A 15,350-nucleotide genomic window follows, 5' to 3' on the forward strand; every position below is an offset into this window, starting at 1 on the left:
TGACGTGTACTTCGACCCTTTGGGTCGGTCATTTGGGGACAAAAGTCCTCTTAGTAATGAATATATCCTGCGTGCAGCTGGTGCACAATCCAGGCTGCCTCTGGATACAAAAAAATCATTACAAAGGTGGGGAGTGGGAGAACACTGCACCCTAACGATCTCTACCTTTTTCCCACCTTGTACAATGTCTATGTGGTCTACAAACTACAACACTATAAGAGTAATTACTATACAGCTCTGGTTTAATTAAAAATACCCATAAGGCTAGGGGTTATTATCGGTTTTACTATGTTAATTGCGTGCTTAGAATACATTATTTCCTAATCTAGATAATGTGCATAAATAATTTTCAATGCAGTCATAAATATGCCAATTAAAATTTGGAAAATCCTCACTATTTTTGATCACATAATGTTTGTAAGCATGATCTCGAGATGACAAAGAATAAACTAACGCAACTTCGTTTCTCGTTAACTAGGGCAGACTCAATCTCCCATCCGGCAGACGTCAGTAAAATTGATAAGGTTACACACAACGCTTGCGTCACCAAGGACGTAAATCCAGTCCTTGTGCTTTCTCTTTCAAGAAAGTAATGTTGTCCGGTGTTTCATTGCAACTGAAGCAATTATAGCGAGCCTGCCACTAATTCAGAGAATGCACCGGATTGCTAAATTAAAACCTCAACAGTATGGCGGTTACGTCCACTATGACATGGAGTCATCTGGAAAAACACATTTGAGTATCAGTGAATTAATGAACGAATGGGCGACTGGTAAAGAGATCTGTAATGGATACATCAGATATTTACGGCGCTAAGAAACGACAAAAATATATTATATGGCACTATATAAAATGAGTTCTAGTTATAACAGAAGGCATGAAACACACGCGTAATTGTATTTCTTACCTTGCACTAAGTCTCTCTGACCTGGACCTGTAGACTATTGTAAAACAAGCATTTTGGCGAGATGACTGCAATATCTGCGCGCGCATTCAAAACGAAACCTAGCGTGGGGGCGGGACTTCCGCCTTGTGCGCGAAGCCCGCGCCCACGGAGTTCCTGGTCAAGAGCAGTGCGTGATGCGGGGCTCCCATGCCGGAGAGCCCCGCGGAGGCGACAGAACACACTGGATTAGCGGTAAGTGGGCCTTGGGGGGCGCTCGTGTGTGTGAGTGTGTGTGTGCGCGCGTGTGTGCGTGTATGTTCGCTCCTGTGTGTGTGTCTCTGTGTGCGACAGCGGGGGGAGGGGGGAGTGTATCTGTCTGTGTGTCTGTCTCCGCTCGTGTGTGTGTGTGGGCGCATGCGTGCAGGGGGAGGTGTGCCTGGGTATGTTTGCGCTTCCCAGGAGACAGCCAGGCCGAGTGCGGCGCGTGCCACTTTCAAATCGCCTCCAAGGCGATGCGCGCGGCCAGGATTGTTTCCTGGGAAGCTCACATGCCGACAATAGGGGCTCGGCGGAGACGCGCTTCGCGCGGCTAGCCGAGACCTAAAAAGCTGCGTGACAGCCGTCATAAATGGGGATTGCACATGCTGTGCTGGAAGGGTCAATTATGAGTACGCAGCATTGCTGGGATATTGCAGGACACTTTTCAAGCGATGCAAAATGTTTAATGTGCAGCGCAATATATGGCAGCACAGAATCTATGAACAAGGGTGAAGTAAAAATGTAGGCTTTATTTAGTAAATATAATGTTAATGAGATTACTTTTGTCAGGAAATGTAGCCCTGTGGCAGGCGGTGGGAGCGAGGTTAAGAACTACCACATTGCTCTTTTCTCCTCCTGTTAGGCATTCCTAAAACGAGTTACAAATGCGACGTATATTGTAAATAAAAGGGCAGGAGCTCGGATGTAACTTGACTATTTGCTTAACATACAAAGCTAGGCAGTGTGTCGGTTTAACGGCTTTGTACATTTGAGCAAGAGAAATAAAAACACCTCCCAAAAACGACACGATAGAAGAGATGAAAGTACTGCTCTTTTGTGTTTTTTGCCTTTGACTTTCAGATCCGTGTTCTCTTCTCGTTTGTACTGCACAGGTCGTTGATGCGGTAATAACCCGTCAGTTTTAACATTTCTGCATATTTATGGACTGCCGTTTTTCCGCCTTTCATTGGCAAAGATTAAACCATTACGATTTTGGTTTATGGCGCATTAGAACACACATTCTTCCCCTGAGACTGAGCCCCCTGAGATTAATGGGCTGTCAGAGCGGTAGCACGAGCGGCAAAGAAATGGAGACCGAGGTTCTTTCGCTGGCGCCGCGTGCCACGCAGATCTGCAGTGAGGAACTGCAGTTAAGGATGGGGGGTATTTCAGTTCCTCTAATGAATGGACTGCTGGCGTCCACAGATTTCCAAATGATGAACCAAATCGAAATCTCTATTATTATAACATTGGACCACTTAATCATATCGAAGAGCAAGCACATTAATACGTTTTACTCCACGGAATTAAGCAGAGGTACATAAAAACTCCGCGAGATTCCTTGGAGTTCTGCCAATGACCAGAAAATATGTACATCGCGTAGAACGTGCTGCCAATTAGCACTGGTAGCGTGAGCAGTGCTGAAAAATCAGCAAGAACAGCAGGTGCCCAAGAGCCGTTAGAGTTGATATTGATGAGGTTCAAGGAGAAAACCTACTCAAACGGCCGCAACTTTGATACAGAAGCTGCCTCCGCACTTCTACCGCCCGCTTTAGGCAATCATGATAGTAATTACACTCACCAGCTAACGTTTTTGGGGCTGCGCGGGGAAAAAATTCAGCCATTCGGTGATTGGTGGAGTTTGGCTGGAACTGCTCTTTAAAAGAGTAACGTGAAGACGCCAAATTATGCAGGCAGAATAAAACATTCCGCCTACACCTACTATTCATCCACCTTCCTCACTTGTTAGTAAGGCAACCTCGGAATTGATATGTCCTATATGGGAAGGGTGTTTATTTCTGTATTTGCAAAACCCTAAGTCCTATCATGTGAATGAATACGCAAGTGCAATAATCATGAATGAACAATGTGCACATTTTCTGATTTCTGTAAAACCCACGTTAAGGAATGTTTACTACAGGGACAAGTCACGGATACAGCATTTGAATATTAATCTGCTAGTAAAAACTTGATTGAGGAAGTAACTTGTAGATCAGCTCTTCATAGTCTGATTCGAGATAGCAAGATCAGCAATTTGAAAGTGTTAAGGAAGAAGGATATTGTTATTAAGTGAAGAATACGCACATTAATAGATTCCTGTAACCTTCCTTTGGTTTCAAAACTTTTCATGCCATTTTTTCGCCATTGTTTTTCTGCTTTTGAATTGATAGCTTAGTTGATTATGTTGACAAAAGGTTTCCACAAGGCAAAAGCAGCATGTTTTTCTATCCCTTTGTCGGTGCAATTAAAATATTTCCACCATCTGAGGATAAAGCACAGCATTGTGGCATACTGGACAGAAATCTCATCTGATGCAATAAAGATTGTAAGTCAATGGCATGACAAGTGCAAAGTGATGGAAGGTGCAGGAAGCCAGAGTTTCTGATGAATATTTTAAGCCAAAGATTCGTTACCCCTAGAATATTCCAAGGCACTACACTAGTTCCAGGGATTTTTTGAACAATGGTTCCCATGCACTGGTACGTGCTGTTGTATGACTCGGTGGCAACTTCATACTGCCCCTGAAGTGGCGAAGCAGAGCCAATTATAACCACCGCCCATGCATGCTATCATAATTTCCTTTCGACAGCCTTCAAGGTAGATCCGGTCTCCACTCCGAGCTCCCATCTCAATTTTCTTTCCTCATACAGGGTGACAGAGAAGATGTCCTGGTTGGGAGAGTGGGCGGCGTTACTCGAAGGCAGGCGGAGTGGCTTTCCCACTGTTGTTAATACTGTCTGTTTGGGCAGCCCGAGATGCTGTCCAAACAGACAGTATTAACTGTATTAAGAACAGTGGGCAAGCCGCTCCCCCCTGCCCTCGAGTAACCCCTCCCACTCTCCCTGCTCTCTGTATGCTGCAGCATACAGAGAGAAATGACGTAGGTAGGGCAGCCGGCCGAACCAATCACAGCGCTGTGCTGTGTGTGGTGGTGGAGGGGAGGGAGGCTGCCTGCGTGAGCGTGACGACGAGCACCATGGGAAATTCAGGAACAGGACGGCGGCGGGAGTCGGGACTCGGGAGTCTGGAGTCGGAACTTGAAGGCGGGAAGGAAGGTTAGTTAAGTTTATTGACTTTACCCCTGTTTTTGAAAGGACTATGCCTACGTAACTCCCCTGATTGCTGACAGCTGAATCCTTTTCTGTTTCACTAAAAACATTTTTTTTGTTGTACACGAAACGGTGTATTGCATTTGTGTCGTGTGTGATGCTTTTGTTAGAAGACATCCGATTTTATATTCTAAAGCATCACCATCTAGCTATAAAATGAAGCAAATTAAATGCGTTCTTGAAACAATTTGTCTGAATTTATAAAGACATCGGATCATTCCATTACAGGTGGGAAACGTTGTATAATTGCGCACCAGAAATGGAAGAGGCATAGATTTAGGACTCCTTCAGCTTGCTCGCCACAGTGCGCTGTCCACAGCTTTTACGCCCCGCCACTTTCAAATGTCACCAGCCGCGACTGACGCAAGAACAATTTCAGAAGCAACCACTAGATGGCAGACTAATACACAGCATTTTAACTGGCAATTCTTCAAGCTGCAAAACTGCAGAGGGTGTGGTGGCAGTTGGTGCAGTTTACTACAGTGGAACAAAAAATTCTTCCTTCCCTGCGGCAGCTGTCACAAGACCTTTATTACCATATGTAGCGGTAAACTTCCAACCTGAGAAATGCTTTTGAAAAATATGGTAAGTTCTCCTGGGGTCATGGTTTCAATGACCCAGGATGCTTACGTTTTTTTTCTCCTAGTGTTGCTGAGGGCTGCACACTGTATAGCAACATCACAACATTAAAAAAATGTTTTTCTGATGTCCCTGCCTTTTCTAGTGATATCACCAAAAACAAACTATATCTAAATAGCCCTAAAAAGGCATTATGGGGCGGGGGGGGACCTTAAAGGATCAGTGAATAATATATTTTTGTTCACTTTCTTTGTAAATTTAGTTTCTAGGAATCCCATTCCCACCCAGGACACCCACTGTTTCTGTTTTTTATCAGATACCGCAGTAAGAGCCCCTGCACTCTCATGGGGCCACGCAGGAGCCAGCGTTTTTTAATTTATCTATGGGGTTCCCCATTGCCAAGCAGTTTTTCTTTGCTCTTGTAGGGTGGGAGCAATTAAATCATTTCCCTGCCCGAAAGTGTGGCCATAGTTCTCCCACCGGGTGGGACAACTTTGCAATTTCCATGCATGCACCTGTGGACAGGGAAGTAGACAGTGTCCTAGGGGTGGGGGACCCAGGGACAATGTCACTGAGCTAGGCCCGTGGGATAGGGTTTGCAGGGCATTGTATTGCTCAGGGAGGCCCCTCTCCTCTTTGTTGAAGTTATCGGCCCCCGGGGAGGGGGTCTCCGGCGCCTCTTGGAGACTTGCAAACGGGGGGTGCATGCACCTCCCTAAAACATACCTCGTGCCTCCCCTTCCAGCCCTGGACCACTCGGGGGGGGGGGGGGATCTTTTCCGTGCAGCCCCACCGGCTCCCTTGCCAGCATCCATCCCATGTGCAGTCAGCAGGGAGCCCCATTGGCTAGATCCACCTGGCAGGATTAGAGCAAACCTATGTTCTTTGCTCAGAAGACACAGGCATGAAGTTACATTTCTGTTCCCTGTTCACACTATCTCCGTCACAGAACAGTACAGGGTCCGGGGATCCGGTCTTTGGTGCCATTTTATGGCTCAGAGAAAGGGGCCGTACGACCATCTCCCCAACTCAATATTTCAATGGTCCCCAAGTGATGGGGTCCTTTGGCCATTCAGTGGCTTAGGGAGAGAGGTCACACTCCCCTTCAAAAGAAATATAATTTTGTGTGGCCCTTGGTCGATAGGGTCCCTGGGGCCATTAACTGGCTCAGGGAGGGGAAGCCGCAAGCCCCACTCTACTTCTAATCACCCGGAGGCGGATGTATTCAAATAGAAACGGGCGGCCCTTTAGTTATTTCTGAAAATCAGTTCTTCTGTCTTGTCCGAGTTGAGCTACAGGCAGTTGTGCTTCATCTAGTTGGCAAAGCCTGTCATGCAGTTGTGGAAGCTATTCTTAGTGTTGGTGGTGTCTTTGGAGAGGATGAGTTGTGTATCGGCGTAGGATATGATGTTGAGTCCGTGGGTTATGGCGATACTGGCCAGAGGTGTCATAAAAGTATTGAAGTGGATGGGGCTGAGCAAGGCTCCCTAGGGTACTCCACAGATTTCCTTGGGTTCAGAAGTGAAGGTGGAAAGGCAGACTTTTTGCGTTCTCCCGGTGAGGAAAGAGGCGATCTGTCTAAGAGCATCTCCTTAGATTTCTATGTTGTGCATCCTTGTGATGAGAGTGTGGCTGGAGACTGTATTAAAGGCTGTCGAGAGGTCTAGGAGTATCCGAGCCGCGGTCTATCCTCGTTTGAGTAGGGCTTGGATGTTGTTGGTAGCTGCAATGAGGGCTGTTTTGGTGCTGTGGTTGTTGCAGAATACGGATTGGGAGAGGTTGACTAGGAGGTTCCGTTCCAGATGTGAGGAGAGTTGTTTGTTGATGGCTTTTTCTAATACTTCAGCCGGGAACGGGAGCAGGGAAATGGGTCAGTAGTTGTTGAGTTTGCTGGGGTCTGCAGATGGGTTTGCTTAGTAGGGTGTGGACTTCTGCATGTTTCCAGTCTTGGGGAAGGTGGACGTTTATCATTCTGGCATTAATGCTCGGTACTGGAAAAATCTTCTATCTCCGTGCTGGGTCTGTCATCAAGACCCTCTGCTGACCATACCTTCTGATATATTGTTGGTCGTTTTTTGGTTGTGCCAGCATGGCCTGCTGTTGACCCAGTTATGCTATGTTATGTTATGTTATAAATAATTTGTAGCCCTCACAAATACTCTGGAGTGTTCTGGCGCGTAAGCAGACTATGACCGAGAGTGTAGAGATTAATTAGTTGGGTTGATTGAAAAGGTGAGTTTTTAAGTAGTTAAGATTTCCTTTTCAGTCATTTATATTTGCCTGATCAGCCTTCTGTTTAAATCACTGATTGCCATTTGTCATGCCTCAGAGGGGTCTAATTCTAGTCATGTTGTTACCTGTGTCCTGCGCAGGCCATTTGAGCCTATGCACTGTTGCTTCCTATAGCTTTTGACAATCAAGACAGACTTTTTTGCTTTCAGGCTTTATGAGTAAACTACAGACACTCTCCGTACAACCTCTATGTGCCATTTTCATCCTGGGAAAATTGGTGCTGAAGACTGGGGCTTCCTTCTTGCCAAAGGTGGTTCCATCCTTCTGTGTTGGGCAATTGATGACCCTGCTGGCATTTTTCACTCCGTACACCCCACGAACGAAGAGGAAAGACTCCATCTGCTCGACCCTTAGAGAGCTTTGGAGTTTCTACATGGAACATACAAGAGACTAGCGTGTGGAGGAACAGCTGTATGTGGGTTTCACTAGGATCACAACAGACAAAATGGGATGTCTATTCTAAAGGTGCGCAACCTGCAGATCCACCAGAACAAGTTGCTTATCTTCAATAAAGCTCTACCTTGTGGATACTTTGTCTAAGACTATTTCTCACTGTCCTCCCAGCTCCCTGTTCTGTGGAATGGACTATTGAACATCGTAATAAGATTCCAAGTTAGATTTTGGTACACTGTCACTTGCACTTTGCTCAAAGTGCTCTGCCTCTGAGGCTTTGGAAGAAGAAAGATAAAGAAACTGATAGTATGCAGGCGCAGCGCTAATATGAGGCTTTGCTCTATCACTTCCATGGTGGGGGGAAGTCACTGCAAAACCATATAGTGCCTCCTGTCTGCGCAGGGGGAACATGGTGTAAAATGTCCCTAGATCCATTCTGGTGCTTGGGAATATTCTAAAGGTGAGAAATCTGTGATTAGAAAATCCTAGCTCTTAGAAGTCCTGCTTTGGTCACTTGTATTTTCGACCTCACCACCCCCAAAACACCCAAAATGATAGAACAATGAGTGCAGCACCACAAGAAGGATTTGTTATAGGACCAGAATTAGCGGGCACTAATGAATAGTGTCACCTAGTATTTTGTTCAATGTTTGAGGGCACTAATGAATAGTGTCGCCTGGTATTTTGTTCAATGTTTGAGCATTTCACCTTAGGTTGTCACCCTTATATCTCTGAGTCCAGTTCTATTCAAATATATTTTATAGGTAAATGGACATTATGAAATGAAATGAAATGAAATTTGATTTATAAAGCGCATGGCTGCCCGAAGGCGTCCCAGCGCTAAAAAAACGAACAAAGAACAAACTGAAGAGGGTACCGATAATTAGGAGTCCTTAGGAAAATGAAATGTTTTAAGGGCCTTTCGAAACTTAAAATAGCAGGGTTCGGTACGAATCCGACTGGGGAGAGAGTTCCAGGTTTTTGCCGCATTTACAGAGAAGCGGCGACCCCCTGTGCGTACCTTCCTAACTCTGGGAACCTTGGCCAGGTTTCCGAGGTCAGACAGGAGCGCCCGAGATGATTTGTAGGGATCCTGAGGACAGGAGGTCCTTTACCCTGAAGAGCCTTATGGGTGATGCATAGCGATTTAAAGATAACTCTTTCGCGTATTGGCAGCCAGTGAAGTGCTCTCAAGATCGGTCTAGCCGAAGATATTCTTGAGGCACCCACAAGCATCCTGGCTGCGGCATTCTGCACCCGTTGTAGGATATTGATGGTAGCTTCAGGAGCTGCTAAAAACAGGGCGTTACTATAATCCAGTCTGGATAATATTAACCCCTGAATCAGTAGTGTCCTGGACTGGGGAGGCAGGAGAGGGAGAACTTTCCGCACTGATCGTAGCAGGCCAAAACAAATGCCTGCAACTTTCTGTGCCTGCGTCTTAAAAGTTAGGTCGGGCTCAAACCACACCCCTAAGCTTTTAATTTTATCTTTCGGTATGGGCAACTCACCCAAGCAGGGGGGCCAGACAGCTTTGGGGAGAGATGTAAAATGATGACCCAGGAGCATGATCTCCGTTTTTGCTCCATTTAGTTTGAGCCGCGAACTGGACATCCAGGAGAATATTCCGGCAAGGCAGGCGGAGAGGTTATCCAGACATCCCTCTTGTTGGGTTAGCGAGACGACTAATTGGGTGTCGTCCGCATAGGTGACTGTTTTGATCCCAAAGGGAGCCACCACCTCCTCCAGTGGGGCCATATATATGTTAAACAAAGTAGGGCTCAAAGAAGAGCCCTGAGGGACTCCACACTGGAGGGGGGTAGATTTAGACAGTGCACCACCTTCCCCGACTCTGAAAGAGCGAATATTCAAAAAGGATGTAAGCCATTATAATTCTGTTGTCTTATTTTACGAGTGCCCTCTAAACAAAAAATATTTTACCTGAAGCATTGTGCCCTGATGACTTTTTTATTTATTTGAATAATTCTAAATTGAAGGAGACCAGTGGACAGAAAGGTTTCAGATTGTTATCCGTCCACCCTCTCCCATATTGAAGCTCAAAATTGCTACCTTTTGTACTTGTAATTTAGGTATACCACATCTCCCAGCCTTCATACTGTGGCCAGGAGTTGGTATCAAAAACTGAAAGATAAGTTCTGTCAAACGTAGTACAGTGAACATATCACTACCATTACAGCTCGGACAGAACTTGCGGTGACAGACAGTAAAAAACATTTTTTTAAAGTCCTCCATCCACCCAATTTAAATAGGGTGGAGGGTCCGATGGCTTGCCTCAAACTGCCCCTACACCTACAGACCCTACAATAATGGAATACATTTTACTCCGTTGGTGTAAACCTGGCCTGGCAGCTGACCCACCTCTAAATCGGACCAGCACACCGATAGAGTCACAGAGCTGGTTCTCTGTCGTGACGGAGTGCCCTCTCAGCCAAACTGTAAATCTGCCGCTAAGTTTCTAAGCCAACCAAGTAATGTGTGTCTTGAGCCTCACTTCTTTCACTGGTCAATCATTCATAAAACGTTAACGTGGAAAATTACACATGTTGTGAGACCAGGTTTATACTACATATAAATATCCAGGCATGTTTTTGGAAGTTTGTGTAAAATAATATGCTTTCTGTATAATTGGAAGAGTGTAATAGAACTATGTAGTAACGAAGAATACCATTGTACAACTATGTTTTTTTTAGCCAACATTTTTGGTTAAAAAAAACCTAAAAGGAGCGTCTGTCACCAAATTAGCATTAAAAAAGAAACCTGAATTTGGTAGCATTCTGTTTTTCTGTGAAGCTTAATAGTTTTATAGACGAGCCACACAATTCCATAAAGAATAATTCCCAGTGTAGTACTGAAGCAACGTTTGTTACTTTAGATTAACTAAAAGTTTTTGAAAATCCCTCTGTGCCAGATTTTCAATGGCCTAGCTTTATATTGTACTGTAAAGTCTTAATTCTGCCCTCTGCAACTTCATGAAATAGGTTCTTTGTTGAAGCTTAAGTGGCCCTAATGGTATAGGCAATAATCTGTTCTTACCCACCCAGTCCCTTACAAACTCTGGTGAACAGCAGTTGGCAGCTTGAATCTGTCATTCTCTCAAGGGCAGAAGGCAAGGTAAGGTGTTTGGTAGACATTTCTTTGCTACTTCTTGAGGTACTTGTCGGCTCAGATATTTCTGCTGCTCACCCAAAACATGTTTTGCATGAGCCCGATATGGTTTTGTAATGTCATTAACCATCAATCTTTCATTTTTTTATTCCTCTTGCTTCTACAGAGAGCTCACAGATGAAACTGGGAGAGTTCCTGCCAAGGCTTTTAGACTGTTCAGCTGAAATCATCGTTTTGAAGGAGCCTCCCAAGATCCGTCCAAATTCTCCCTACGACTTGTGCAGCCGCTTTGCCGCTGTCATGGAATCAATTCACAGCAACTCAGCAGTCACTGTTACTTGATGAGGCACCATGACAGGACAGCTCCTACCTGCACTGTTACACCATCCTATCCCTCACCCCATCTCTGTCACTGACCTACACAGCGGGGTCCATGAAGACTATCCACAATGACAGTGACTCTTGAATGTAACTTGTATCTAGGCTCGTTTGATGGAAGAACAAGCAAAGAAGAGAACCGATGCACCTTTTTAACAATACTATTATGAAAGCAATTATTCTATAAAAGGCAGAAACCACTCAACAAAAAGTCCACTTTGTCAAATGTTAAATGCGCTGTTGACTGTTAAGGTAAAAAAGTCATTCAAGCACAATGGATACCTGATGGATTAAAAGTAGTTCCCCTGTGGACAAACTTGGTAAGAGGACTGCTAACTAGTTGTGTTGGTAGCTTTTCTACCTGAAGCTAACCAAAGATCCAACTTTCACTGTATACACCTCTTGCTACTGTTAATATACTGTGTACATATATATGCAATATTCTTTTACCAAGGTGAAATTACTTATTTATCGATTTTCAGGTATCTTGGGCCCTGAGGTACGGCGCAGGAACATATTTTCATGTTTTCAGCCAGCCTGTGTAACATCTGTTTTTATATAAAAGCAGTTTTTGCCACCTATTTGCGCAATCTGTTCGGGTGGCATATTATTAATTAAATACCAATTTCACATTTTAACGACTGCTGTTGCATCTTATGTATTTTTTTATTCTGCATGATCCACATTTATGTAAGCATGTCAGCTGTTGGGCCCGCTTTGAGTTGGCATAAAAACATTCTGATTTAGATTTTTTTCTAAGAAACATTTATGGTGTAATTTACTAAAAGTAATTTTCACTTACTTTGTTTCTCAGACGTGCGCATGTGGATGCTTGCATATATTGTACTCCGAACCTTTTTTTTCTCAAAAAGGTTGTCCCTGCCTTAATCACCAGGTTCAGTCAGTTCTTGATCATAGAATCAGCAGCTCTAATGATCTTATCAAGATGAAAACTTTAATTCCACGGACTAGAAAATGCAAAATAAGGAGGAAGGATGTGGTAAACAGAAGAGTCCTAAGCTAGTCACGGAAGCTGAGATTCTGTTGATTGTGAAGAGTAAACTACTCTGATCAGCTGAGGTCAGATTTGAGAAGGTCCAACCCAAATGGGCTCTATGAATAGGTGGAATGGATTGAAGTAACTCTGAATGATCAGGAAGGAATATGCGAATTGAAATGAGTTGGAAGTAAAGTGGGCCAAGACTCGTAAATGACCCCATACAAATTCATAGGAATTTGAAGGGACCTATCTAGGCAAGGGGGAACCAATGTATGCGCCACCCAGATGTTTTGATATTTCATCACTGCATGTAAGCCGCAGCATAAGACTGACAACTGCATATTGAATCAGTTGATGCTTGGCTGTGGTGAATTGGGCGAGCCCAAGGAATCTCTGTAGACCAGGCAGAAAGCGATCACTCTCTAGAAAATGTTTTTTGTGCAAATAATTGGGTAAAAATAGCAGCCTTTTACAGACGGTCTTTAGGCACAAGAAATACATTGCTTGCCCAATAGATTTCTGTTGAAGACAAAACATGAGGTGCAAACTGTCGCCACTGGTGTAGGAGCAGTCATCTTTTCAGTTGGCCACTTAATTTCAGTGGCACCTCCAAGTATAACAATCAGTCTTGTCAGCGTTTAATTTCATTTAGATGAACTGGATTTATTCAGAGCTCGCCTCTAGGCATTCTTTGAAACCTAGGTGCATTGATTCTATATTTTATCAAAGTGTATAATGAGTTTGTAATAATTTGCGTAGCAAAAGAATATCAATCAAGTGACAGTAGACGCATTTCGGGTGAGCACACCAGATAGGATGCATGCTATGCACTAGGACTGCTTTTTACCTTATAAGAGCCACTTGGAAGAAGAGACTGTATTGAATGCTGCCGAAACATCAAGGAGAACAATGGCAATAGTGTCACAGTACTCTGCTGAAGGTGAATAATATTTGATCCGTACTGTGCAGAAGACTGAAGTTGGCATGTGTATGTTGAGTTGGGAATGCATATCATCCTCCACTACCACTATTACCACCACCTCCTCCTTTGCCTCTTCCAGCATCACCACCTCCACCATCCCCTCCTTCTCCTCCATCTTCTTCTCCACACCATGACCCTCTAGTAAAACTCCAGATTCACCTAGGTCTCACAAAGGGGGTATAGGAGAACCATTAGAGGATCCTAATCCTTGGTACACTTATGATACAGACCCCATGACTCCCAATGACCCAGACATTTATCCAGCTAGTTCCTCCCCTCCTGAAGATGTGAGTGCTTACCAGCAAGTAATTGCTAGGGCAACTACTTATCATGGAGTCCAACTGCATAAAGAGTCATTAGAATAAGACTTAGTCTTTGATACATTGTGGACCACTCATAAAGGCACACAGTTTCTGCCCATGCTCTCTGGCATGGTGTGTCATTCGGATGACATATTTAAAGAGCCAGTGTGTGCCCGTGTGATAACTTGTGTAGATAAAAAATATAAAGTAGCTCCCTCAGACCCCCTTTTTATACGTAGTCCGGTACCACCAGGGTTTATTGTTGCTACCCTAGCTCGTAAATGAGCCAAAAGTCAGGCAACTAGAGATACGCCACCTTCTGAAAAGGAGAGTAAACGTATTGATGCTGCAGGAAAACGAGTTGCAGATCAAACAATCAATCATTGGCGCATGGCCAAATCCCAGGCCCTACTCGCATGTTACGATAGGATGAAATAGAAGAATTGTTACAGCATTTCCCAGACGAACAAAAGAAAATGGGTCAACACATTGTTTCCAAGGGTCAGACCATCACTAATAACTCCATTTGATGTGCCTTAGATGCAGCCACTTGGGACATCAATACTAGCATACTTCTCAGGACACATGCTTGGCTCAGATGTTCTGGTTTCAAACCGGAGGTTGAACAAGCAGTTTTAAACAGGCCTTTTGACAAATAACATCTGTTTGGCCCTCAAATCAACATCACATTAGATAAGATGAAGAAGGACACTGACACTGCCAAAGCTATGGGAGCTTTACAAACTCCTACACTTCAAGGCTCCTTTTGCCGTTCTGAATACAAAGCCGGATACAAATCCACCACCACAGATGCCCCCATTTCTCAACAAGGCCAATCCACCTATAGTAAACCGTTTTACAGATGCTCCTTTAGAGGTAATAATAACAAAGGGGGGGTCAGGGGTGTTTCCACACATGGTGCAGCTTCCACTGCCAAGCAGTTGACTACCCAATCCTTCCCACGGACCATACAAAACCTGTCAGGGGAAGACTATAGTTTTTTCACTTGGTCTGGAAATCCATCACAACAGACCAGTGGGTATTAGTCATTATCCAACATGGCTACTGCCTAGACCTCATTACCACACCTCCCAACATCCCACTGCGCACTCATAGGTTATCACAGGATCACCTAACACTGCTAAAACAAGAGGTCCAAACCCATCTCCTCAAAGGGAATATAGAACTTGTCCTCCTTCAACAGCAAGGCACAAGAGTGTATTCCCTGTGCTTCTTAATGACAAAAAAAGGTCTGGTCACTAACTCCAATCCTAGACCTGAGAACTCTCAATTACTATATCCTATCAGAGCACTTTCACATGGTCATTCTAAAGGATGTCGTTCCACTTCTACAAATGGGAGACTTTATGGCCACTCTGGACCTAAAGGACACTTACTTCCATATACCAATTCACCCTGCTCACCGCAAATACCTCAGGTTTGTCAGAACAGGAAAGCACTACCTCTTCAAAGTTCTCCCGTTTGGCGTCACTACAGCGCTAAGGGTATTCACAAAGTGCTTAGCAGTAGTTGCAGCACATCTACGATGATAAAATGTTCATGTATTCTCATACATGAACGATTGGCTCATCAAAGCCAGCAGCCACCACCAGTGTCTGCACCACATACAGCTGACAGTAGATCTGCTCCTCAACTTAGGGTTTGCCATCAATGTCCCCAAATCTCACATTCAACCTGTTCACCTTCAGCCATACTTAGAAGCAATCCTCAACACACAGTTGGTGATAGCGTACCCCAATCCTGTTCGAATACAAAACTTTCAGATGCTTCCACCTCAATTCCAGCCAAACAAAACACTCACAGTAGGGACTGTCATGTCATGCGTCTACTGGGTATGATGGCACCTTGCATTGCCATAGTTGCCAACGCAAGACTAATCAAGCTCCCACTACAGCAGTGTCTCTCTTATCAATGGTCTTAGTCACAAGGTCACCTCAAGGATCTAGTGTTGATAGATCGCCAAACTCGCCGTTCTCTTCAACAGTGGAACACCCAAAAATGTTTTTAAGGGTGATCTTTCTTG

General features: G+C 44.4%; 1 protein-coding gene across 6 annotated transcripts in view; it reads left to right on the plus strand.

Annotated features, from left to right (window-relative positions):
* USP28 (ubiquitin specific peptidase 28) overlaps positions 1-11,660 on the plus strand; it is a 505,647-nt gene extending 493,987 nt beyond the window's left edge. For 3 of the 6 annotated variants that reach the window (XM_078682349.1, XM_078682350.1, XM_078682344.1), the window contains one exon: positions 10,811-11,660. In XM_078682349.1, coding sequence (XP_078538475.1) covers positions 10,811-10,986 — 176 coding nt within the window. In that variant the 3' untranslated portion in view covers positions 10,987-11,660. The remainder of the gene's footprint in view (positions 1-10,810) is intronic. The other 3 variants (XM_078682347.1, XM_078682345.1, XM_078682346.1) reach the window with 1 other exon arrangement.
* Positions 11,661-15,350: the final 3,690 nt, after the last annotated feature.

This window comes from Lissotriton helveticus, chromosome 3_1 (genome assembly GCF_964261635.1).
Source record: "Lissotriton helveticus chromosome 3_1, aLisHel1.1, whole genome shotgun sequence".
Lineage (NCBI taxonomy): Eukaryota > Metazoa > Chordata > Amphibia > Caudata > Salamandridae > Lissotriton > Lissotriton helveticus.